The 27017-nt window shown below is 50.6% G+C and overlaps 1 protein-coding gene across 23 annotated transcripts in view; it reads right to left on the bottom strand.

Annotated features, from left to right (window-relative positions):
* Window positions 1–17431: 17431 nt before the first annotated feature.
* The window catches only part of Tns1 (tensin 1), a 223137-nt gene continuing 213551 nt past the window's right edge, over window positions 17432–27017 (bottom strand). For all 23 annotated transcript variants that reach the window (XM_087904165.1, XM_087904163.1, XM_087904094.1 and 20 more), the window contains 5 exons: window positions 25353–25424; window positions 24869–25037; window positions 24152–24220; window positions 23630–23662; window positions 17432–21969 (listed from right to left, as the gene is read on the bottom strand). In XM_087904165.1, the coding sequence (XP_087760291.1) occupies window positions 21825–21969; window positions 23630–23662; window positions 24152–24220; window positions 24869–25037; window positions 25353–25424 (488 nt within the window). In that variant the 3' untranslated portion in view covers window positions 17432–21824. The remainder of the gene's footprint in view (window positions 21970–23629; window positions 23663–24151; window positions 24221–24868; window positions 25038–25352; window positions 25425–27017) is intronic.

The raw sequence follows: 27017 nt of genomic DNA on the forward strand, positions 1-27017 counted from the left end.
TTATTAAAACACAAATAATATACCACTATAGAGCCCCAACTGCCCAGGGACTCCAGGAATTCAAACATTCCCCCAAACAGAGGACCAAGAGCCTGTTTCCCAGCCACTTGGGTCTTTATGCCATTAAATCAGCAAATAAAGGCAAGGGAGGAGGGGACAAGGTTGCTGTGTCTTGTGTGGCAAAAGCAAAGCCATGCAAAAGCATGTCAGCAATATGAGAAATTCTTGAAGTGTCTCCAAATAATGCCATCTAAGGAGAAAATGAACACAAAAGTGGATGCACAGAGACCAGAACTTTTGGGAGCAAAGCTGTAGGTCACTTTATTAAATAAATATCCAATTAATATAAAGTCATAATTACTTGAAAAAAAGAGGGTTATTCCAACTTCATAACCACCTACAATGAAAGGGCTATCACTGAGAACCAAGTCCCATCTTTGCTTTGGTATTTAAAAAAAAATGTGCTTCCTGATTGTCTCTTTTCCAAACAAGTTGGTATTATTGGTTATACACATTGGTTAAAACTGGCTATATCGATAGAAAATATCAAAATGATATTTATGGAACTAACAAGAGAAGGCCAAATACCAAACAATGCTCATATTAACTAGTAGAACTTCAGATGTCTTGTTAGCTTGTCTTTATGAGAGATGATTTGTGAATCACTAGAGGTTTTTCAAAGCTGAAATGAGACAAGGCCAGTAGTTTTCACTCTTTGTTTCAGTGTGTGTGTGTGTGTGTGTGTGTGTGTGTGTGTGTGTGTGTGTGTGTGTGTGTGTTTATGTGGGTTTGGAGACCAAAAGATGCCGTTGGATCCCCTAGAGCTGGAATCCCAGGTGGTGTGGGCTGTCTGACATGGGTGCGGGGAACTGGACTCCAGGCCCTGAAGGAGGAGTGAGTGCTCTTAGCTGCGGAGCCATCTCTCAGCCCCAGGGTGATTTTCATCTGCTTGTGCCAGCTCCTTCTGCATGCACTGGGTCCTCTGTGGCATCATGAATGGGCCATGTGTCTGCTCACAAACCTACACAGACATGACGCAGAGCTTACAGCACTTGCTCTGCGCCCACCACAGAGCTCCACGAGATTCTAAGTGACAGTAGTGGTGACATCATCAGGACAACTTCCTGTTTGTAGAACTGGCCTGGCTGATGTGGTGTAGAGACGGCAGCTTCTTCACTATGAGAGCCACAAATCTCTTGGGGCAAGTGCTGAAGTAGTTCCTGAATCTCAACCTATGTGTGCTTTTCAGCCTTCCTTGGGGACACTTAGACTCCTTTTGTCGTAGTCCATTCGTTTGCAATAACAAAACACTGGAACAGACCTAGTTGTTGGAAACAACAGCACGTGCTTGTTTCCTGTGGTTCTGGAGACTGTGGGATCCAAGGTCAAGGTGCTGCAGACTCGAAACCTCGTGAAATCCCTCTGTTTGGCTCATAGATAACATCTCTCTGTGTTCTGATAAGTGGGGGAGCCAGTTCTTTAGGGACCCTTTTATAAGGTTACTAATGCCATTGATGAAAGGGTGACTAACTGCCGCCCCAAATCCTCGCCTCCTAAGCCGTTACATTGGCATTGAGACATTAAATATATCTTTGGGAATGACACAACATTAAAATCATGGGTCTTCTTGGAATAGCTGCAGTGGGTTTTATTCCATCCGAATCCTGACCACACAATGACTCTAATACAAACCTTGATTACCGATTTCTAGCTTTTAGAATCAACCTGTCAATAATTTATCAGTGGTAACCTAAAGACTTCAAATTCGAGACTATAAATATGACAAAACTAATCATTTCTAGCCAAAACTGTTTTTCCTCTTCTTCCTGGCCACTAAAAAGACTACATATCCCACACTCCCTTACAGTAGCATAGTCATGACTCTGAATTCTAGCCAAAGAAAGGTGAATGAGGTGACCAGATTGGCCCACAGCCCTCTCCTCTGGACGCTTGTCCCTGCTCTGCTCTGCTTTCCCTCTGGAGGAGGCTGTCCAGCACCACGGAGATCACATTGTTTGTCAGAAAGTTTCTTCCATCAGGTGACATCAGTGATGACCTGAAGAGCTATCCACTCCCCAGGGCTGCTTTGTGAGCAATCAACAACCGTGTGTTGGTTGTAATAGATCTCTCTGTGCAACTGTTGCTGTCCCCAGTTTAAAAAAAAAAAGAGACTTGAGATGTATTTTTATAAGTTGTATACCCAAAAAATAAAATATCTGTTGTGGAGTGTTGTGTGCACTGTGTGAAGATGCGTTGCTGTGATTGGTTCAATAAAAAGATGAACACCCAATAGCTCGGCAGGAAGTGTAAGCAGGACTTCGGGACAAAGAGAGAACTCTGGGACACATGGAGGAAAGAGGATGGGTGGTACAGAGATGAGGTAAAGAGCCACAGGGCAGAACACAGATTAAATAATATGGGTTAATTAAGTTATAAGAACTAGTTAGGAACAAACCTAAGCTGTAGGCCACGCTTTCATAAGTGATAATAAATCTCCATGTCATTATTTGTGAGCGGGTGGCCCAAAGAAAAATCCAGTTACAAATATCCTTTACATAAGCCATACCACAAATGAGGGAGAAAATAGAAAGTAATTGTATCCATGGAATGTTGTACTGGCTAGTTTTATATCACTCTGACAAAGCTAGAGTCATTTTGGAAGAGGGAATCTTAGTTGAGAAAATGATCCTGTTACATCTGGCTTGTGGGCAAGCCTGTGGTGCATTTTCTTGCTTAGTGATTGGTGTAGGACCCGGTTCGCTGTGGGCAGTGCCATCCCTAGGCAGTTGGTCCCGGGTGCTAGAAGAGAGCAGGCTGACCAAGTCGGTGGGAGCAAGCCAGGAAGCAGCTCCCCTCCATGGCCTCTGCATCAGTTCCTGCCTTCAGGTTCCTGCCCTGCTTGCCTTCCTACCCTGACTTCCCTCAATGGTGGAGTATTGCCTGACAATGTAAGTAAAGCAGCAAGTGATTGGGTTCTCACCCATTACAGCAGAAGCTGGCTAAATAATCTCTAACTTTAACCATCAGGAAAGAGGACAACCATGAGGAATGGGGATTCACAAGCAACAAAACCTGAAAGCAGGTAAGTGACATTTCCTCTGGGCTCCGCATGCTAGGAGCATCGACCACAATCGACTGGGCCCCCTACAGCAAATTTTAAACAAGTATATTCCAAATGGGAGAAGATAAAGAGACCTAACAAGGATAAAATTTCTAAGTGTCACTCAGACCGACAAAATATTGGCACAATTTAGAAGTGGTAGGTTACGTATCTGTAATGTAAATCTTTTTTTTTTAAAAATCACTTTTTAAAAAGCTATACAAATAAAACCTGAGCAAGGACAACAACAAACTTGCTAACAGGGAAGGGGGAGTCTCCACCCCTAGGTGAAGAACAACAGATAACTAAGGAATGCTGGGAACAGGGGAAGCTCTCAGGGAAGAGCCCCTCAACTGGTTATCCAGTACCAGCGGTCACCCCGAAATCAGAGACATACAAGCAACATTATATTATGTATAATATAATAATAGATAAATATTTATATGTTTAGGAATATATGTGTTACGGCAATTAAATAAGAAAGACATCAGAGGCTATGAATGTGAGAGAGAAAGGAGAGTCCACAGGAGGGGTGTACAGAGGGAAGGGGAAGGGGAAATGATGCAGTCATATTTTAATTTTAAAAAACAAAAAACGAAAGGTCCTAATTTCTTTTTTATGTGTATGGGTGTTTGGCCTGTGCACCAAGCGACATTCATCATTCCGGGCCTGAGTTACCTCACTTCAACGTATTTTCTAATTCCATTCATTTACCTAAAGAGGCCAGAAGAGGGCGCCTGATCTCCTGGAACTAGATGGTTGTGAGATGTCCCTGGGTACTGCAAACTGAATCCTGCTCCCCTGGAAGAACAGCCAGTGCTTTCAGCCACTGAACCATCTCTATAATCCCCCATCCCCAACAAAAACATAAGAAAAATTTAAACAATAATTCTGAAGATATTTTCTTTTAAAAACAAAAAAGAGTACCCACATGGTCTTCTGCTAACACAAGGCCACCCAGGATTGAGCTTCCCAGGTTCCGCTGTCCGGGCACTCAAAGGCCATGGAGCGATGCTCCAAGGAGGCCCAGCAACTGCTTGAGCTGGTGACAGAACTTGACATCACCTACATTTTACAGACGTGCAGAATGCAGGAGTCATCGAGTCATGGAGGTGTCCACTGAGATATTTAAGAAAAGCCCATGAAACCAGATAATATTTAGCAGGGTCAGAGTCCCTGAAGGGAACCCTGAAGAAAGATATCTGTGAGACCGGAGAGACAGCTCAGCAGTTAAGAGAGTTCACTGCTCTTGCAGAGAACCTGGGCTCCATTCTCAGCACCCACATGATACCTCACAGCCACCCCTAACTCCAGATCTGGGGGTTCTGAACTCTCTTCTCACTTCTGTTGGCACCAGGCACATACACGGAACACACACATGCATGCATGCAGGCAAAACATTCACGCTCACATCTGAAGATGGGTGGAGGTAGAACTCTCAGATAAGAGAGTACACGTGGCGTCTGTCTTCCTGGGTCCGAGTTACCTCCCTCAAAATGATCTTTGCTAATTGCATCTAAATCCATCTAATTACTCCATGCAAATTTCACGGTTTTCTTTTTCTTTGCAGTTAGATAGTATTCTTTAGTGAACAGAGAGAGGAAAAGCAGGTTACAAGAGATCTTAAGGGGAAAATGGACAAAACAGGAGGGTTTTACTTAGGGAGAAAGAATACAAACACAGAAGAAGGAGGGAAGAGTGGACAACCTGTGGCTACCTTTTGGGGTTTATTTAATCTTACGGCTTCTGAGTTGCAGTACCGAGCTATTGCCACTAGAGGGCACTGTCCTCTTTCCCATGTCTCCACAGTTCTGAAAACTGGTTCCTTCCAGTCTTATACTAGGTGCGTGTGAGGAAGAGGCACAAGGCTCATTCTGCTTTTTCAAAAGGAGGGAATCCTGCTTTGTAAACCACCAGCAGAAAGCTGACAGACTCAGGATCTAACTTGCATTACCTGCCTCCTAGCTTCTCCTCCCCGTGTGTCCTGTTGCCTGCCCACCGTCTGAACCCAGAGCATCGCCAGACCCTCCCTAGGCCGGTAAAGTAGCATGCTGAGTCCTCTACCATCAGAAGCTTGGGGGATCCTCCAGCTTCTGCTTCCAAGGTCCTGTTTTCTTGTAAAGCTCAAACCCGGGCCCTGGATTCTTCCCAAGTGCGCCCTGAAGTCAGTGACTAGCTCTGACAGCCTCCTGATGGCCATTCTAGGATTCCTTGCCCCGATCTGAGACCCAGCCAAGGCTTCGGTCAGAAGCCCTGCTTTGCCAGAAAACAAGGTTACCAAGACCTCACAAGCTCCAAGTCTCTCTGAGTCCTGTCCTGGCTGTCTGGCCCCTCTCTCCCATCCAGTCTTCTGAGTCATAGGATTTAATGCCTTCTCAACTCCCAACTTTCTGCATGTTTTGCCTCCATTCAGTCTATAATGTTTTAGATATGCCTAAAGTCTTTGGATATATTCAGATCTGAACTCAAATCCCTCTGCCAGCCCTTTAACAGAACTGTCATTTATCTGTAGGCCATTTTTCTGTGAACCAGGAGTAGAATGGCCAATTTAGGGAGGATATATATATATATATATATATATATATATATATATATATATATATGTGTGTGTGTGTGTGTGTGTGTGTGTGTGTGTGTGTGTGTGTGTGTTATGAGATCCTATGCATGTCAGGTGGAGCCTGACACATTGTATGAAATCAATAAGAACCCCATTTCCCTGAATGCCACATAAAAACCCAGGCAAGCTATTCACATCACAACTCAGAACTTGATCCACTCATTGTGACTAGCCCATTTTACAGACCTGAACAGTGAGCCACCTGGGAACACCTGAGTGAGGACAGAGCTGAGCCCGGGGACAGAACGGGCACAGGAGGGTGTCGCCACAGGGTGAAGCAGAGTGATGGCCGCTTGGACCTCTGCTTGTGCTTACAGTCACTGCCTGCAAGAGAGGACCCTGCCACGCCGCTGTTTGGCTTTTGTGAGTTGCTATTTTTCCATCAGATTCCGCCTCACTTTTGTAGAGACTTGGACAGCTCGGCAAAGCGGCCTGGCAGTTGTGGGGGCAAGAGAGCAGGGGGTGGAAGATCATTGTCACTTCTTCCTTGGGAATGCAAGAGTAAAGAAGCCTGAAGACCCCTCCACTCGGATTCCCAGGTGTTCAAGGAGATGTCCCCAGCTTGTTCCTTGGGCAGCAAAGGAGAGGGTGCCTGAACTGGCCTTGTCTCATAGCCACACTGATGAATATCTTGCATATCACCATAGAACCTTCATCTGGTGATGGATGGAGGTAGAGACAGAGACCCACACTGGAGCACTGGACTTAGCTCCCTAGGTCCAAATGAGGAGCAGAAGGAGGGAGAACATGAGCAAGGAAGTCAGGACCGCGAGGGGTGCACCCACCCGCGGAGACGGCGGGGCTGATCTAATGGGAGCTCACCAAGGCCAGCTGGACTGGGACTGATGGAGCATGTGATCAAACCGGACTCTCTGAACATGGCTGACAATAAGGGCTGACCGAGAAGCCAAGGACAATGGCACTGGGTTTTGATTCTACTGCATGGACTGACTTTGTGGGAGCCTAGTCTGTTTGGATGCTCACCTTCCTAGACCTGGATGGAGCGGGGAAGACCTTGGACTTCCCACAGGGCAGAGAACCCTGACTGCTTTTTGGACTGGAGAGGGAGGGGTTAGAAATTTTTAATAAATAATTTTTTTAAAAAAGACCCCTCTACTCCAGACTCCAGCAGGGTGCTCACAGGAGGAGGTGGGGGAAGGAGTAGAGCCTGGGGGTGGCAAATCATGTGAAACCCAACACTGCACGGTTTGCCATAGAAGAGTTGCTGTCTGTCCTATCAGCTTGAAATAGAGGAGCAAAAGTAGGCTTACTGTGGGAGGATGGGCAGACAGACCTGTGTGTCCAGAAAGTAATGGTTAGAAGGAAGTACCAGGAATGCCAAACAACCCAGAGAATCGCAGATATTCTGGATATATGTGTCCCAGTCACTGACTGCACACCCAGGGCCCCTCCCACTGGGCACATTCGGGGCTCCAGGTGGACTTCAGTCCTGCCCTACACAGGTTGACCATCTAGGCTGAATGAGCTCTAGCTGGGACTAGGAATAGGAAGTGAGACCACTGGGTCTTTGCCACTCCCAGGAGCTTTTACTGAACAACCTACATCTAAGAACCCAATTACTTTCAGCCTCCAGCATGTAATTAATGATAGCAGAGAGGGGCGGTGAGGGGAGGGTGGCGCTGGCTCAGCAGCTGCCCTCTTTACTTCCTCTTGGAAGAGCCACAATTTCCTAGTTGGCCACTGGAGGGCGCCAGAGGGTCATGAAAATGCTGTGAAATGTTAGCGTTGTGACCTTAAAGCGCTGGAGGCCAGAAGGTCCTCAGACTCCGAGCCCTGCCTGAACACTCCAGAGTCCTCTTGTGGTTCTCCACACCCTAAAAGCCATCCCTTCCCATCCCTGAAGATCCCTGGAGAGAGATGGCCCTGTTGTCTCCACCCTCCACTCTCCAACGCTGTAGCAGGTTCTCTTCCAGTGCAAACGGAGGAAGGTTGCCTGGAGACCCAGGAAAAGTACCATTGGGAAACATGGATTCTGATTCAGAGAGCGAAGTAGGAGATGCAGACAGGGAGTGAAAGATGGAGGTGCTGGCGTGGGAAGGCAGGGGAAGCAGGAATGGGAGTGGGAGCTTGCCAGCCCTTCCTACCAGTTCCAAGCCGCCATCTGGATAAAGATGAGCATCCTTTCTCTGGTACCAGCTTGGCTGGCTCCCTTCACCTGGCTCAGCCACCACCTCCCAAACTAGTCTAGGATTCTGGGCTAGGAGAGGCAGGGAGGAACCAGAGAAGAGGAAGGACAGTCCGGTGGCAGTGCCACCACCAAGCACACACAAAAAGCCCGGGGCCACCTGGAATACACGGTCCTCACTCCCACCCACGGTGGCGCGGCTGTACCTGTTCACTTCCCTTATCTCTGTAGCAACAGAGCTCGGCTGTTTCTTGCTTTGGGACTGGCTCTGGGGAACGCAGCCTGCCCTTCCTGGCACCTGCTGAGGCCACAGCCACCATGCTGATGCTGATCCAGACCAAGGACAGCCACCCAGAGTGGATCTCCAAGGCAAAACCCTTCACCCCCACCACTACCCTCCTTCCCACTCATGCTCAGGGAAACCTGTACCCAGGTGATCAACTGGACGCAAAGGGACATGTTGTTCAAAAAACACTCAGATAAGTGACTGAACCCCCCACCCCCACCCCAGCCGGTCCCCAGTCGGTTCTGTGAGCACAACCAGCTTCTCTGAGCCACACACACACACACCTGGTGTCCTCACCCACCGCTCCTCCACTCCATTGTCACCCTGACTCCAAAGAGGACATAGATGGCCTCTGTGAGGCCAGATTCAAGGACCTCCTCACGGAGTGCATTCAGTTCCACCAACGGTAGGGCCTGGGCATTGTCTTCTACAGAGAAGCTCCTCGGATTCCCCACCCACTTTATCCCTAACCCCCCCCCCAAGTCCTCTGCTTCCTTCCCAGAACCCTCTCGACCCTCCTTACACTTCACGTTCCCCAATTTCTGTCTTTTACCCACCCCTCTTCAATGCCTGGATAAGAGGGCACACTAACCCACAGATACACAACCCTGCTTTCCTTCCTTCCTTTCCTTCCTTCCTTTTTCTTTTTTGGTGTTTTGGGACAAGGCCTCATTATGTACCCCTGGGCTGGCCTATAACTCACAGCAATCCTCCTGCTTCAGTATCCTGTGTGCTAGTAGTACAGGCATGAATCACCACAAATGATTGCCCACCGTGGTTTTGTCATTCAGTTTCTTTTCCACAAAACTAGGCCTCCATACTGCGTCAGTAAGAACCTAGTCATCCTGGGGCATAAATAGAGCCACGGTTTTGGGACAGGCACATCTGGTCCTCTGGTTTCTAATCCCCAGATGTCATTTGTGAGGTGAGGACCTGTGAGTTAGGCCACTCGGCAGCTTTTGAACCAGCCCTGGAACACTGGAGCACAGTTGGTGTTCCTGCCTTCACAGGTTTGGTGGTCTCTGTGGCAATGGTGGGTTGGCCCTGCTGCCGGCCCAGGATGCTTCCCCTATAGCTCCAACTAGATTCTGATAATTGTCCTTGAACCTCAGTGCTCTGCCCAGAGGGAGTCACCAGGGTATCCCTGAGCATGGCCATGGCTTCGGGGCCTCCAAGTTAGGTCTTTCCACAAACAAGGCAACCTTTATAGGAGGAGGCTACCTCCAAGTGGGGTCTGGTAATGCTTCAGTCTCTCCTCCAGCTTGGATCCTCACATCTAGTCACAGTGTTCCTCCCCCCTCCCCCAGAAAGGTCTTCCAGACCTCAGCAATGGCGCCACCCACCCCCTATTCCAGGGTGACCAATATGCATATATCTGTATTCCTGGATTCTCCCACACCCTGTCCTTGTTTGTTTTCTCAAGACAGGGTTTCTCTGTAGCCCTGGTTGTCTTGGAACTCATTCTGTAGACTAGGCTGGCCCCAAGCTCAGAGATCCACCTGCCCCTGCCTCCTAAGTACTGGGGTTAAAGGGGTGTGCCACACCCTGTCTCTAAAATCAAGTTTAAAAGGGTTAGAAATATAACTCAGTAATAGAGGGCTTGCCTGTCATGCTCAAGGCCCCTCTAGCATTAACACAGGAAAACAACAACAACAACAACAACCCCACTAAAATAACACCATCATTTTAAGATGCCGTTGACCCTGTATCAAGTCCCCTTGACTTAGGTACTTCACCCTCTTGACCACACCCTCTGCTCTTCCTGTAAATGCTCACTCTTCACATGGCAACCAAGTCTCTTCCTCCTCCCCAACGTCCTTGCCCACGCTAATCTTGTGGGTGTTTGTGGGGAGCTGAAGAAGCCCCCAAGTGAGTGTGTAAAGAGCAGATAAAGACCTGAGTGAGTATGCCTGGTTGAGAGAGGCATGGCCATGTCGAGGATCAGCGTCTTAAACCCATGGACAGTTGGCAAAGCCTCCCTCTGGTTGGGTTCAGATGGCAAAGCCTCCCTCTGGTTGGGTTCAGATGGCAAAGCCTTCCTCTAGTTGGGTTCAGATGGCAAAGCCTCCCAAGACTAGCTAACGTGTCCCCGTGTGCTGTGCACAATGACTGTGCTGAGGGTCCCAGCTGTCACGGTTGTGGTGGCCTCCATTGCGGCCAGCACAGCCCACCTGGCCCCAGCTTTTCTGTACATGTGCCTGTCCTCTCTCAGGGTCTCCAGACTCATGCTGTGCAGGCCGGGGTAGACATCCATTCCCTGTACACCGGAAGGAGAGGGTATCCCATCTGCCAGGTGCTGGACTAGAATCACAGAATCTAGACCAGATTCTAGACACAGAATCTGGACTAGAATTCAGAATCACACCCTGGTCTGTGCCCTCAGGGGCTTAGAGTCTAATGAAGAGAAAGAAGAAGAGGGTCAATTAACAAAATAACAAGCATGGATAACGGTTAGTGTTTTATTAATTTTTCATTACCACTCTTACACATGTAAGGTACAAATGTATGCTGCATGAACATGTATGTCCCAGCATGTTTGCCCCCTGAGCACAGGGGGAGGCCAGGATGTCAGATGGTGCTCTCTTCCTATTCCTTTAACATAGTCTTTCACTGAACAAAAAAAAAAAAAAAAAAAAAAAAAAAACCCACTATTTTTGCTACGTTAATTGGTTAGCGAGCTCCCAGGATCCTCCTGTCTCCACCCCTCAATACATGCACACACAGCCATGCTCAACTTTTTAGGTAGGGCTGGGAATTTGAACTCGGGTCCTCGTGTTTGCTCGGCAAGGGCTCCTACGCACTGAGCGGTCTCCTCAAGCCCAAGTTACGGTTTCAGAGAAGCGCGATGACACACAAGCAGCCATGCAGTGAGCGTTCTACATCTTGATCCACAGGCAGCAGGAGAGTAAGAGCCACACTGGACGCAGCTTAGGCCTATGAGACCTCAAAGGCTTCCCCCCCACACACAGTAAAACACTTCCTCCGTCAAAGCCACACCTCCTAATAGTGTCACTTCCTGCGGGTCAAGCATTCCAACACACGAATCTAAGGAGTCATTCCTATCCAAACCACCACAACCACTGTCCTGTCTTGTCTGCAAGTGAACATCAAGTTCCATTATAAAGGCTGCTAACTATGCCCCTCCCCCCGGCACTTGCTACTCCGTCCACCTGAACCAATCCTCCCTCCACTTCACCCGGACAATTCTTGGTCACTATTTGAACTCCCACTGGGGAACATGCTATGTCCTTGGGTCCACTTTTGCTCTCCCCAGACCAGCCTGACTGGCAAACTCTGAGCACCATCCTCCAAGGTACTTGGGCATCGTCCTGACCTAGCGGCCGCTGACTCTTCCAGGTGCAGCCAATCCGCCCCGTAGAGGCTTCTGCTGTTTTGTTTTTAGTGGTTGTTCAATCCCACGGTTCTCAAGTGTGAACTTTGTAGATGACAGGACCATGTTGTGTCAAAAGGTGGGAGCCTTCTGCTGGACCCAAAGTGTCACAGCAGGGACAAGTCACATACTGCTTGCTGCCAAACTCGGTACCTGCACACAGTAGGTGCTCATTTAACATCTACTGAATTGAAAGAGTATTTGGGTTGACTTACCCCAAGGTGACTCTGCGATCTCCTCCTTTGAATCGTCATGGCCTCGGGCTTCCTCCACCCGTCTCTGGCCCACCTTAAGGATCTGGGCCCTGCCTTCCCTTTCTCTGACTAAGGGCCCCTACATAGGCCCTGCTCCAGATGACCCAAATCAGCCAGGTCCCCTGAGCCATGCTCATTACTCCAAGTGCAGGATGTAGGGAGAGGGCCTGGGAAACTAGGAGGGAGGGAGCAAGAGGGTGGGGTGGGGGAAGGAGAGGGCAGAGGCTGAGGGAGCCCGGACATCCTGTCCTGATGGCCAAGAGATGATCTTCCAGGCCCCATAAAGGCTGGAGCCACAGAGGCGGCTGTGCCCCACCCCCTAACCTATGGGCTGGAGTCCGAGAACCACTCAGATCAATATCATTCACTGGTAAGCGGTCTGCACAGCCTCTTCAACTGCCAAGTCTTCCTGAAGGCCCCCAAGCTGGTGGAGGGAGCAGGAGGAAGCAGAGGCCCAGCAAGACCCAGTGGCATGAATTTCTCAGGGTGTACAGAGCCATAGATGTGTGGTTTCAGTCCATGGGCTGACCCTTACTGGCAAAACGTACCCATTCTGCAGATGAGGAAACTGAAGCCCAGGAAAGGAAGTGGACTTTCACCCTCTTGAGAGCCTAGCAAAGCTAGAATCAAATCCTGAGAACCCCAGGAGTCTCAGGCTGGGCTGAACTCTGGAGGCAGCCGGAGGTGAAGCTTGTCTCTGGCTAAGAGATTTCACAGGGTCTCACGACTTGTTAGCTGTCTGAGGTCTGGAGTAGAGGCAGCAGTGCTGGGTGGGGCACCTTATCCACACTGCTTAGCTCTGTGCACCTCTGCTTCAGCCTGAGCCTCGTATCATGACTCAAATTGGACTCGTGACCTCCCTTGAAGTTCCCGTTCTCAACCTGTGGGTTGCTATCATCAGAAAATGTATTTCCCATGGCCTTAGAAATGGAGACACCACTCAGCACCAAATTTACAGTCACGAAGTAGCAGCAAAAATAAATTGTGGTTGGGGTTCCTAAGAGCATCGTAAATACGTGTTTTCTGGTGGTCTCGACCCACAGGCTGAGAACCACTGCCAGAGAGCATGCGTGGAGTGCAGAACGGCCTGATTTTCTGATCCCACTGGCTGTTCACCATCCCCACCTCCTTCCAACCCCCACTTCCGGCTCACGGCTCTGCCCTCTTGCACAGAACCTCAGCTGTCTTGGCTCGCTTCCTACCACCGTGATGAAATGGCAACTTGGGGGAGGAAAGGGTTCATTTTGGTCTGTAGTCTATCCTGGAAGGAAGCTATGGCAGGAACTCACAGGAGGACCCTGGAGGCAGGAACTGAAGCAGGGGCCATGGAGGAGTGCTGCTTTGCTCCCCCTGACTCGCTTAGCTTGGCTTTTTATGTAACCCTGGACAAACTGCTCAGGGGCTGGGCCCCCCACAGTGGTCTGTGCTCTTCCCCATTGATCACTAATCAAGGAAATGCCCACAAAGACTTGCCACAGGCCAATCTGCTGGTGGAAGTTCCTCAGCTGATGCTCCCTCTTCATAGACAACTCTAGTTTGTGTAGTTGACACAAAACTCATCAGCATATGGGCTCGCCCGTACCCACACTTCTGTGCACCGTGCCCTGATCTCCAAGCCCCTTCTTTCGCAGCACCGTCCTGCTGACCCAGTATCCCAGTATCCCAGTATCCGTGGCAGAAGCCCTGGAACTGTCTCAGCGTGGGAAGGATGGATCCTAGGACAACTGATGGGAAGGGACAGGAAAGTGTAGGACTATGTGGAGGCACAGCACGCATGGGGCTGTATCACCTGTATGTGCCTCTGATGTGTGCATCTCTGTGTGTACTGTGTGTCTGTGAGTGTCTATGGGTCTGAATATGTTTAATGCAAATGTGTGCATGTGTCTGTGTTGTCATGTATGTGAGTCTGTATGTGCATCTCTATGGATGCAAATGTCTGTGCACATTTTGTGTGGGGGCATGTGTGCTATTGTCTGGGTGTGCATTATCTGTGAGGTGTGTATGCACAGGCACACACTACACATTTGGTTCCATGCCTCATCAATGTTGTTACGAATGGGCCATGCTGTTTTCTGAACTGTCAGAAACTGAGAACTACTGAAAATATTCCTTTGGAGCAAAGAAAAGGTGAAAATGAATCCACCTGCAATCTCAGTCCCTGGAAGATAGAGGCAGGAAAATCACAAGTTCAAGGTCAGACTTAGCTATGTAGCAAGTCCAAGGCTGACCTTGACTAAATGAGACCTTGGATAGATAGATAGATAGATAGATAGATAGATAGATAGATAGATAGATAGATAGATGGATGGATGGATGGATGGATGGATGGATGGATGGACGGACGGACGGACGGACGGACGGACGGACGGACGGACGGACGGACGGATATTGATGAATGATGGACAGACAGACAGATAGGTGGTAGAAAAATGAAATGCAGTAAGACAGTGTTTGGTTTCACTGGTCATGAGGATCAATTCCACATATTCTACAGGAGGAGTATGGAAACCTTGCCCAGCAATCGTGGCCTCAGGACTAGAAGGTAGGCACCAAGAGCCCTACCCCTAACCCATGGTGCCAGTTCCTCGTTTCTCATGGAACTTGGCCCAAGGGATGCAGGAGAGGCACTTGGGTCCCTTCCATGTCTGGAATGTGTCAAGAATCCTGGCATCGTGTCCACTGAAGGGATGAGGAGTAGGAGGGTGGGCTGTCAGGGTTCAGCAGTGTTGACTGAGGGCCTGCTTGTCAGGGTTTCTGTCCTGTCGCGTTTCCGCAATCATTAAGTCCCAAAGAAATCACACAGAGGTCTACAATAACTGTTTGGCCCATTAGCTCAGGCTTCTTACTCAGGTCTACATTATCTGATTGACCCATTAGCTCAGGCTTCTTACTAACTCTTATAACTTATATTAGCCCATTAATCTTGTCTATGCTAGCCACATGGCTTGGTACCTTTTTCAGCTGGGCAATCACATCTTGCTTCTTCTGTGTTGGGCTCACAACTGTGCAAGGAGCTTCCTTCTTCCCAGAATTCTCCTGTTCTCATTGACCCGGCTCTACTTCTTGTCTGGTTGTCCCGCCTATACTTCCTGCCTGGCTACTGACCAATCAGCATTTATTTAAAATATAATTGACAGAATATAGACATTTGTCCCACACAGCAGTGCAGGAGAGACCCTGCCTACTGCACGCCCTGTCCCCCTCCCCAAGCAAAGGTCTTCACAGAGTTCTGTGGAGGAGATATATGGAAAACAATCCTAATACCCAGGCTTGTCCCCAGGCTGCAAGTGATCAGTGGAAAGTTTCTCCAGTCTTCTTATGGGTTCTCGTCCTGCCCTCCCTCTCCCCTCTTGCCCTCCCTCCCCTTCTGACCTCAGAAGGGGCTCCTTCAAGTAAGCCCCCAGGACAAGACCAGGGGCTATTACCATCTGCATCCTCTCTGCTGGGCACCCCAAAGCCCGCTGGCATCTCAGAGCTTGGGTACTACCCGCCTCCCTCAGTTGACAGTGTCCTGCTGCCACTTAGGACCTCGATTTCTAGCTTCCCATTTAAATTGTTGTTTTCGCATGGCATGGCACATGGGCCTCCTCCTCCCCTTGTTGCCTACCCATCCCATTCTTCGAAGAGGGTGGGACAAGAATCCAGCTAGAGATAGGATACACTGTCCATGGCCACTTGAGACTGACCACATAGGACCGTGGGGTGGGACCTAGGCATCAGGATTCAGGTAACCTGAGAACCGGGCATGAGGAGAGAGGGAAGATGCACTCTGCCTCTGCTCCCAGTCCTACCCCTTAGCCCTCTGCTCTCTCCTTGGTGGCTTCCAGAACTAGCCTCTGACCAACCCCTGCCCCGTACTCAGAGTTCCTGGACCCCAAGAAGTCTCAGAGCTCAGGGACTCAGAGTCATCCCATTCCTGGGCTTCTGCATGGCACCATAGGATGGCCATTTGACCTCCTCCATCCCACGCCCAAGAGCCCTGTTCCCTCCCTGGGAAGCCAGCCTGACCGCCTGCCTGTCACACCAGGATGGCCTGAGCCGCACCCATTACTCACCAGAGCTAGTCTCTCCCGGAGAGGCCTGCGCTAGGAAGGACCTAGAGGGAAGTCTACGGCCTGGCTCTGCCACTTACCCCCGGCATCATGCCTCCCCCTCCGTGAGCCTCAGTCTTCTCATCTGTGGGATGGGCCTGAGGACAGGTACACCTGCTTGATGGAGAAAATTCCCTTCTGTGCCTGCTGATTCAGGCTCCAACCCTCGGCGACCACTTGTTCTCTTTCTGAGAAGACAAGGTAACTAACTCTCAGAGCTCTGGTTTCCTGGTGTGTCCCTCAGGATGTGGGACACAACACCTGGCAGTCAGTAGGAATACAGGCACACTCTGTCCCCACCAGATAGGTGCTGGCTCTCCAAAGGGCATGCAGAGAATGGTCAGGGAGCCTGGGGTCCCTGAAACCCTCCTCAAGAACTGGGAGGTCAGAAACATTTCACCATGTTGTTAGGCCACCATTGGTCTCTTTGTTCGTTTTTCCCCAAGGAGACAGTCTCTTCCAAGGACCTGTCACAGCAGAAGGAGTGACAGACAACAGCAGAGGCTTTAAACCATGCCAAACAACGCTACCTAATGCTTTCTTTAGAAAATGTCCTTCATTTCCACACTCGGTGTGTCATTTTAGTATTGTTATATGCGTGGATCTGTGTTTTTGAAGTGTTCCGTTTTAACTTCTACGGTGTAAAAATCAAAAGGTACAATGAGTCTGGACAAAAGCTCTCTGGGGTCCTCAGTCACGTTGAAGAGTGTCGAGAAGTTTCGGCACCCACAAGTGTGTCAAGGATGCTCCCAAAGCGCCACCGCTGGGCTGCACTGAAGGTGGCCATGCTTGCTCAGATCAGCTGACTGAGCTTCTGGTCAGGGCTGCAGAGAGCTCCGTGGAGCAGAGAGCTGGGTGCCAGGAAGCTTTTCTCCAAGAAGCTCTCCAGGCCCACAGCACATCTGGGGAGCACCGCCCAAAATTCCCGACTTCAGTGAGCTCACACGAGACTCCTAGGTAACAGTGAGCTACAGGTGTCCCGCCTGGTGGCACCCAGTCACACTGCCTGACAGCTTCTGCTCACTCCTCTCAGAAGCCACAGCCCTCCAGGACAGCCCACCCCCCATCCTGTGGTTTCAGAAGTCCCGAAGGCATTTATGTCACCCAGAGTTCCAAGCTCAAGCAGGCTCTCTCGGAACCAATGAGGATTTGTGTAGGTTCTGGCTTAGAGCATCCTGAGAAAAGGGCTCCCTTCCCAGGGGATCGGTCAAGCTGGTGGATAAAAGCCTGGAGGGGCCTCACACCTAGACAAAGTCTGCCTGATACCCACAAGATGGGGACAAATTCCCGTTTTCGCCATCTGAGCTCCCGGGCCCAGCTCTGCCTGTTCTCCACAGCCACCCGGTCACCTCACTCCTTGTTTTATGAACTTCTTTTCAGCTTGGAGTCCAGACGAGTAACAGTTCAGATGAACAGGACGAGGAGGGGGCACTGCTTGGGCTCCCAGAAGCATCACTGCAGACCCTCACCTCTGGTGCTCCGGAAAGACCCCTCTTGCCCAGTGAAGACCCAGTCAAGCCCAAACACAGCTAGACCACAGTCCGGGTTCGTGTTTCTCGGTATCATTTATAAAGCCATACAATGATTGTAAGAGACAAGCGGCTGTACAGAGCGGGTAGCTTCTGTGTAATACATTCAGATCCAGAACGCTTGCCATACAACAGGGTTTATACAAGGTGGCGGAGGCTATAGGCACAATGATACAAAATATAAAGTATATTTCCATCTATAAATACACAGCAGAGGGCAGGGGGCAGGGGGCAGAGGGCTGGAGTAGGGAGCAGAAGATGGACTCTGGGTATGGGTCTCCCAGAAGAGGGCCTGGGGGGGGGCAGGGTTGAGATAACAGTATATAAGGAACTTCTTACATTTGTTTTGAATGAAAGAAGGGAAGAAAGTGGGGGAGATACCATATGCACACCCCAATGTGCTCACACACATACGAGCCAAATGTGGGTTCACAGGGAGGACTGGGTTGTGAACACTGACGGGAAGATGCATGGGTGTGCCGCACATCCATGGCCTTGCTGCCGTGAGGGGCCCAGGCATGGAAACCAACTGAGACCCTCCAACTTCTCAGTCCTTTGAGGAGACAGGAGACAGCAAGGAAGAGACCTGCAGAGCCTTATCCCGCGTGGCTATCCCCTCCGTTACCAGCACTAAAACACTGCTAATCCATGGGCCACCAGGCCTCACCTCCTGGTTCTTCTCACTACTGGGTCGCACTGAACTTGACATCCCTCCCTCCATCTACCACCTCCATCTCCCACGCGAAGCTCCCTAAAGAGAGCGAACCATGCACACACACCCACACTTGCACACACACACACATACATACGTCCTGCCACCACGGACCATGGAAACACCAATCTCGAGATCTTCTGCCAAGGCCTACGTGCAGGGGTGGCCCTCGCTTTGGGTCCACTAGGACCCAAGGCATGGAGGCAGGAGAGGGTTGGCTCCCCTAGATGGATCTCCCCTAGATCTGAAGCTGGTGAAAGAGGGCCAGAAACCCTGGGAGGTAGGACGGAGAAGAAAATCCAGAGCAGGAAGGATGCTGTTCGCTGACTTGTCTCTCCTGCGTTTCCCAGACAGCACAAGGAACCTGTTTCATCCCTAGTCAGGCCTGGAGCAGGGTCTCTCCCTCTCCTGACAGCCCCTTTCTAGAGGGGCACACCGCCACAGTGTCCTCCCTACACCACGAGACAGGTATCTCCAGGGACTCTCCAAAGCCAGGGTGTACCAGAAATTCTGGCAATCGTGACCAAAGCTATCTAAGTTGCCAGAGAACATCCACTCCAAACCTCAAATGTGAATTCGTTCCTCAGACAAAGCTGGACAAGGGAGCCAGGGACCCACAGCAGAACAATAGAGATCTCAGTATCCAATTATTAGTTTTTCCCAGACTTCCCTTAGGGGCCACCTGTCTAGTGTATTCTAGCCCAGCTCTTCATCCTTACCCCCAGAAATATGGGGGCCTTCCCTTCCCCTAAACCTGGCTCAATCAGCTCACCTCCAGATAATCTGGGAGGTTGAGGCCACTGGCCAACCTCAACAATCTTCTGAGTTGCCAGAGGCAATATGGACCTGGGCTGTAGCTGAGGGGTCCCGCTGATGACATCACAGGCTGCCATGTTCATCTTCCTTACTCCTCCTTCACTCACGGTTAAGAGCAGACAGCACTCTCCCTGCTGACATACAGACTCAACTACACAGAACAACAAAACAGACCACTCACAAAAAACAATGGGTAAAAAAGAAAGCATTCTTGTTTAAAGGAAATCTTTGGCAAGAATAGGTTGCATACGGAGGTGTGAGAGTGCGTGTGGTCTGTGTGTGTGTGTGTGCACGTGTGTGCGCATATGTGTGCGTGCATGAATGTGCAAGGCCCACCGGTGAGAATCACAGTGAGGAAGAGGGCAGACTACAGTGCGGTTCCCAGTGTAAGAACTGAAGCCCCTTCTCCAACATCCTTCCAAAAAAAGTCAAACTCAGGTGTCCATTCCTTCTACAGGCATGCTGGGAAGGAGGAACCCACTTCCCAGCATCCACCTCAGTCCTTCACATGACTCACACATGGCTTGGGCCTGGGTGCAGCATGAGAAGGTGAAACCACGTGTGAAGGTTGACCCCAGACTCGAGGCAGACTGGAGGATGGCCCAAGGCAGGCTGCAGAGGCTCCGACGTTCCTCAAAGACTCACGCGAACGTTCCAGCCGGGAGAAGCCTCCGCGGACTGCGCAGCAGGGTGAGGGTATTTACAAAGAAGGGGGATGAGAAAATTTTTCTTCTAACTTGGGAAGAAGTGGGGTTCATTTGGGGATTGAAGAGAATGGTAATCGAGGCATTGGCCTTGAACACCTCAGCGGGAAGGACACTTTAGAAGGAGCTTGATCACTGAGCCCATTTATTCTTTGGGAAGCGGGACCCAAAGGGGCCTCTACCCATGATCCCTACTCTTTTCTCCAACTCCTCAAAACAGTGCCACACAGTCAAAGCTCCCCCGTAAGGGGGGGGGGGAATCCAAGAGATGCACACACCACGGCCATACACCTGCATCCCAAACACACGCTGGCTCAGACCTGGGGCGATGGAAGCAGCCGTCCTCACATCCAGGATGCTGGCAGCTCGGCTACTGCTGGCCAAAACTAAGCAGCCAGAGCGTTATCCCCCAAGTCCCAGACTGAGCCGGATATAAAGACCCCCACTGCAGTTCAGGCTCCACTTACAAATTAGGAAAGAAAAGGAAACAGTTTGTGGCCAGGGGCAATAAAGCAATATGGGGAAAAACAATAAATATTTCTTGTCAATTTACCTATTCTTTTTTTAACCTTTTCTTATATTTTTATTAGCTTACAGATTCTATCAGTATGTCTCATGTATATATTATATATATTTATATATCAGTACAATACCACCCCTAGGGACCCCCATGGGCTTAAATGGAGGCCTGAGCGGTGACAGGGGCCTTCCCAACCCCACAAATGGACCATAGGACCTTTGGCCTAAATTCATACCTTCTGTCCTCTGTCCCACAGAGAACACGGTTCTGCTGGGGAAACTGAGGCAGAAGGGGAACAGGGAAGCTTTGGCATTGTAGGAGGACCACATGGTTCTCCAGCAGCATCCCCAGAGGTGCTCTGATGTCACCCTGGGCAGCCCAGCCAGAAAGGGATCTGCAACCATCAGACCCCAAAACACAGGGAGGAAAACAGGGCTCCGGGCCTCCCCAGGTGCCCTGGGCAGGACTCTGGGCAGCAGGCTCCTGGGATAAGCCAACAGAAGGACTATATAGGACAGGGTAGGTCAGAAAGGCACAGCTCCCGACCCCCAGTAGGCCTCAAGCAGGTGAGCAAGGACAAAGCTAGTGCTGGCACTCCCGATCCAGGAACCGGACTGTAAGAAGGGAATAAGGCAGAGTCCTGGATACTATCAGTGCGCATGCCCAACTTAGCGCTGGACACTATCAGTGCGCATGTTCAACTCTCCACACGCCAAGAAAAGATGCCACCCTTCCCTAACCGCTATCTTTTCCAAGACCTAGGGCATCGCTTCTTCCTCCAACCCAGCTTCAGTCTCGGAGACAGAGCAAGGCTAATGCAGCAGGTGGGCTTTGCCCTCTGTACCAGGGTCGCTACAGGGGACAGACTGGAGGCCCCCAGGGCCATTAGAGGGCAGTTGTCGGAACAGAGAGGGGACTCTGCTACCCATAATGCTATGCTCCTTCAGGAGACAGCTTGTCTCTGCCCTGGCGCCATGCCACCCCATATCCCTAGCCTTCTTTGGTCAGTGTGTATCACAAGGGTCACAGACAAGCAGAGCTGTTTGTAATTCGAGTGGATAGAGGCAGGTATCGATCAGTGATCAGTGCACGGGGAGCGGGGTGGGGGTGGGGCGCATTTTACACCCTGCAACAAGAAGTCAGAGCAAGCACAGACCATGGGTGCCTCAGGTGAGCAAAATGTAAAAAAGTATCACCGCTTGATGTCACACGCTGGTCACTGGGTTTAGCCAACCTTACCTCCAGAGAAGTAGGTTCAGCTTCTTCTCTCAAGGCAGGAGAGTAGGGAGAACAAGCTTTGTTGCTGCTCTGTGAAATCTGGTCCCCTGCCACCACCAAAAGAGGCCTGTGTGTTCCCTGTGGGAGCTCAGTTCTCTCAGAGAGGGAGGGGAGCTAGCTGGAGAGGCTTTGGGAGGCGTGGCTTCCATCTGTACAGGGGAGTCTGAGTTCCTCTCTTCCATCCTTGCTTTCTCCTCCTCCCTTTCCCCTCCCCTCCACCATTCGCATCCCTCTCCCCAGTGGCGAAGCACTTCCTACTCGCCTTCTCCACAGTCAACCCAAAAGTCCTCTTTCTGGATTTAAGGTGGTCAGGATTCACAGGTCCCCTCTCCCACACGCCCCATCCCCAGTGCCCCAGCCTTGGGCAAGGACTCCAGGATTCATCTCTTCTGGCCAGCACTTAGCATGACCTTGGAGACGAAGTTGACAATGGCAGAAGCAGGTTGGTTGGGGTCAAGCTCTGCGAAGAGGTGGCAAGCGTTGTCCGTGGTGCTGCCCTGCTTCCGGGCCACAAAGCCGAAGAGCCTAGAGGGCGGCAGGAGAGGGTGACTAGGTAAGGAGTCCAGGCTCTGGAGGGAGACCCAGGCAGGAAAGCCTGCTTCAGGCCAGCCTGGTCTCCCCACCCCCCACGCCTCTCCAAGCATCTAGAACTGGGGCTAGCTCTTAAAGCCAAGTCCTGGGGACAGTGCTTTGCTTTGTTTCAGAGCAGGTGACATTCCCCTAGGGAGAGGAGGCAGGAGCTGAGCTGGGTACAAGTGACAAGATGGTTAGAAAGGGTGCAAGGAAGAGGCCAAGCCAAGCTTCCTAGGTTCTTTCTCAGCCCCATCCCAGCCTGAGGGTTCCTATGGGATACCCTCAGGTGGTCAGGGACAAACATAAGCAGGTCCCCATCTTCCCCCCCCCACCACACACACACTCCTAGCTAGCTCTGGGAGCTGGGTAGCCCTGAAAATAGGAGGGGTAAGGAACCCCACACCTGTCCCCTGCCCCCCCCAACACCAATGGGACTGACCCAGCATTCTCTCGCTCTCTGCAAAGCAGAGTTAAAAGTATGAGAGCAGAGAACAGAATGTGAGCTCAGGGCCCCTCCCAGCCGGCATGTTGCTAATTAGAGCGAGATGGGGAAATCAGGACAGCTGGAAATGCCGATGGAAACCCCTCGGCCGGGTATGCATGGCACCCACAGCTAAAATTAGCCAGGCTGGCCTCTGCCTGCCCGTGTGTGTCTGTGCACGTATACACAAACATGCCCTGTTCACACCTACGCAAGAGACACACAGTAAATGCATATCCACATAGCACACACATGATGAGGAAACCACACACACACACACACACACAGAGCCCTGTGTTTCAAACGGCTTTACTCTCTCTACTCTGGTGTAGGACCTGAAGGCCTGCAATGATGACCAGATGAGTCAGGGCACTTCCCTTTCCAGACTGACTGTGTCTGTGGAATGGCATGTGTGACCCAGGCAGGGTAAAGGACATCTCTGAGTGCCCGGAATAGAAGCACACAGGCCTATCTCCCTCCCTGTGTCGCTAGGACAGAGACCCAGCCAACTGGGCCTGCTCTGAACGTTGCCATCTGATCCACTGGCAAACTCTGGTTTGTCTGATGTCTGGCAGTAGTGTGGAGAGATTCAGTGGCACAGGGAGGCACAAGAATGTGAAGTCTCTTTTGATCCTATGAAGGTTACAGAAGGCTGAGGTATGCTCCCCCTCCTACACAGCCCCCCTGGAGTCCCCTGTTGATAAGGATTAGATTCCTAACAAGCAAGGTGCTCTCTCTCTCTCTGGTCCACTCCAGACACTTCCTTCAACAACTGTTAGCAACTGACAGACCCACCCTATCCTTGGGAGCCTGCAGTCTGAGAGTCACACAACCCCTTCCTCTGAGGTTGCCTCCCCTACCCCTAAACCCATTTCTATCTACCCAAAATGCACCTGTCACTTAAGTCCATTTTTAAGTTTTCTTTCTTTTCACAAAGCCTTCCAACTCCATGCCTAGACATGTCTTTGTTAGCAACAAGATGTGGGCCATATTCCCTTTCTCCTAATCTCTGAGATCTTGGTATACAGGCCCTCATCAGACCCTGGGCTAGAGCCTGTCCCTGTCCCTGTCCCTGACTTCCCCACAGAGTTCAAAGGTCAACCAGCTCGGTGCAGGGGAAGCCACACTTACTTAGCAGGGGCGCCTCCCTCTGTCTTCATCCACCTGTGGAAAAAATGCCCGCAGTAAGCCATGTGTCTCTTTCAGGAGCTCTGCCAGGGGAAGGCAGAGGAGACCCCATTCCAGGAGATACATCCCTAAGATCACACATGGAGAGGATGCTGCGGCCCACCTCCCGGGTAGGGAGGACACACAGCAAAATGAAGTCTGTGGAAAGTCCACAGGTCTGGGGAGGAGACTAGAGTGGTTGTGAACAGAGTGGTTCTCATTGCACAGGACAAACCATCACTGTGGCTGAGGCAAGAATACACCAGCACACAACACACACACACTTCAGGGGAGAGGAAGGAGGAGCCTATAAGATACTTACTTTCGCTCTTCCTTTCCATCCCCCTCTTGGAGAGGCAGCTTCTGTCTTTCTCTCCCTCTCTCCCCGCCCCCTGCCTCCCTGCTCTTCTTCTCTTTTCCTTTCCCCCTCCATAACCCACAAAAAAAATATCCAACCTCACTCTGAAAAAAAAAAAAGATACTTACTTTCTTTCTTGTGGATCCAGGTCACAGAAGGTGACAGTATTGAGGGGGTAGTGCCGTCTAAAGAAGAGCCTGTGGCAAAGATATCAGAGGGCCAGAGTGAGCATGGGAGTAACTACTTATTCACACCTGCCCATCACTGTGCCTATCATGGCTTCATAAGCCTCTCCTTATGAAGAAGATGGCCTGAGAGCCTCATACCAGGAATCAAGCCCCACCCAGGGCCAGACAGATGCGCCATAGAACTGGCACTGAGAAGTGATAAATGGGGGAAAGTGGAAGAGGAAGGAAATAGGCGGAGAACAGAGAGTTCACGGTGTGAGAGCCTCTACTCTTCAAACCAAGGACCTTTCTCCATCTGTATTCTACATGCTCAAAGCAGGCCACTTCTTTAGAAGTACGGATAGATGAGTGGATGACGTTGGATAGAGGGATGTGTACATGCTTGTACAGTGTATGGATGGTTTGGGGAGTGAACAGATATATACGTGGATGGATGCAAGAGTAGATAAGTTGATGGGTGAATGGATAGGTGGATGGTTGGCTAGGCGTGTGGGTAGGTAGATGGATGAACAAGTGGGTGGATGGGTGGAGGATGGATGGATGGATTCACTTTGGATGCACAGTGCACAAACAGGCAATAGGTCCAGGGATTGTCAGAGCATGTGTAAGTAGATAAGTGAGGGTAGGAGGAAAAGATGGGCGGGCAGGCAGGCTTACTTTCTCTGATTGTCAGTCAGTGTGATTCCTTGGGCAGAGACCTTGAAATGAACAATGGTGGCAACTGGCGTGGGGTCAGCAGCCAAAGTCTCAGATGTGGCTTTAGAAATGGCCTGTGGCCCGGTGAGTGACTCCATATCCACAGAATTGATGAAGAGCACATTGCAAGCTGGAAGAAATGGAACCAAGGAGGAGTCATGGGGGCTGGAGTATGCGGCAGGCAATCCCTCAGGAGCCACGGGGGCTGGAGTATGTGGCGGGCAATCCCTCAGGAGCCACGGGGGCTGGGGTATGTGGTGGGCAATCCCTCAGTGCCACTGTGCAGAGGCAGGTGCTGACAAACTTTAGGCAAGCCTTGAGCCAAAACCACTGCACACAAAAATGAAATCTGGGAGAAAATTCCAACCTGCACCTGCAGGAGGGGACCGGGCAGGAGGTGGGAAAGACAGGCCTGGGCATCGGTCCCATCTTGGGTGACACTTACCTGCTCCTTGCTTCAGCAGGTCGGTGGTTGAGTTGGCAGGGCCCGAGCTATCTTTTGATTCATCTGTGGGGTCTGAGACAAAAATTCAATTAGTGAATTAAAACCCTACAGTAATTAAAATGAGCCTGGCTGGGCCAAAAGCAAGTACATGCTTTCTGCAATGGATACTCTCTTCAGAGTGGGTCTTGGCAGTCAGCGCTGCTTATATAAGATGACACCCAGGCCCCAGCACACTGCTGCAAGGTGCTACAATCCAGAAGAACTGGGCTTGAATCCCCACTGCAGCACCTGCTAAGTTCCTATGAACAGACGATGGTGATGACAATGGTGACGCCCACGTCAGCATGCAGCAGACAGCAAGGAGCAATGGGGACTACTGGATTTGCACCAGTGTATCTTTGTATAATCCAGTGAGCGACTGAATTCACTGAAGCGCAACACAGCCCAATCACTTGGCGATGACTTAGGATGACAGACATACTGAGCAGCTCGATTTTACCAGCATACAGTGTGTGTGCACCTCCAGCATACAGTGTGTGTGCACCTCCAGCATACAGTGTGTGTGTACCTCCAGCATGCAGTGTGTGTGCACCTCCAGCATACAGTGTGTGTGCACCTCCAGCATACAGTGTGTGTGCACCTCCAGCATACAGTGTGTCTGCACCTACAGCATGCAGTGTGTGTGCACCTCCAGCATACAGTGTGTGTGCACCTCCAGCATACAGTGTGTCTGCACCTACAGCATGCAGTGTGTGTGCACCCCCAGCATACAGTGTGTGTGTGCACCTACAGCATACAGTGTGTATGCACCTACAGCATGCAGTGTGTGTGCACCTACAGCATGCAGTGTGTGTGCACCTACAGCATGCAGTGTGTGTGCACCTCCAGCATGCAGTGTGTGTGCACCTCCAGCATGCAGTGTGTGTGCACTTACAGCATGCAGTGTGTGTGCACCTCCAGCATGCAGTGTGTGTGCACCTCCAGCATGCAGTGTGTGTGCACCTACAGCATGCAGTGTGTGTGCACCTCCAGCATGCAGTGTGTGTGCACCTCCAGCATGCAGTGTGTGTGCACCTCCAGCATGCAGTGTGTGTGCACCTACAGCAGCACACGTCGCCTTTCATGCCACATAGAGATCATACTTTATTTCAGTTATACTTGAACAAGAAACTGTTCTTGTTAAAAATCTGTCAGAAGTAGGAATGTGGTGTGTGCCTATAATCCAGCACTTCAGAAGCAGAGGCAGGAGAACTGTGAGTTCAAGGACTGCCTGGTCTACATAGCAAAAATCAATCAATCAATCAAACAAACAAACAAAACAAAAAAAAACCCCTAACTCTTAAAAAGAATATCAGAAGGAAGAAGAAGAGGAGGAAAAATAGGAGGAAGAAGAGTTGAGTGATGTTTGTATGGGTGCTCCTATATGCTGGCACACAGCTGTGCTAGGATACAGATGGTTGGGCATGGTCCACAGGTGTGCTGCATCCCTGCATCCCTGCATCTCTAAGCTGACACTGGAGCTCGCACTTTGGATCTCACTCGCACAGAGGATGCTCTGTCATGGGGCTGCATCTTCATTCCTCTTCTTTCCTTTTTTTTTTTTTGTTGTTGTTTTGTTTTGCTAAGGCCAGAGATCTGCAGGCAGCCCCAGGCCTGTATCTGACC

Source organism: Myodes glareolus, chromosome 1 (genome assembly GCF_982192425.1).
Source record: "Myodes glareolus chromosome 1, mMyoGla1.1, whole genome shotgun sequence".
Lineage (NCBI taxonomy): Eukaryota > Metazoa > Chordata > Mammalia > Rodentia > Cricetidae > Myodes > Myodes glareolus.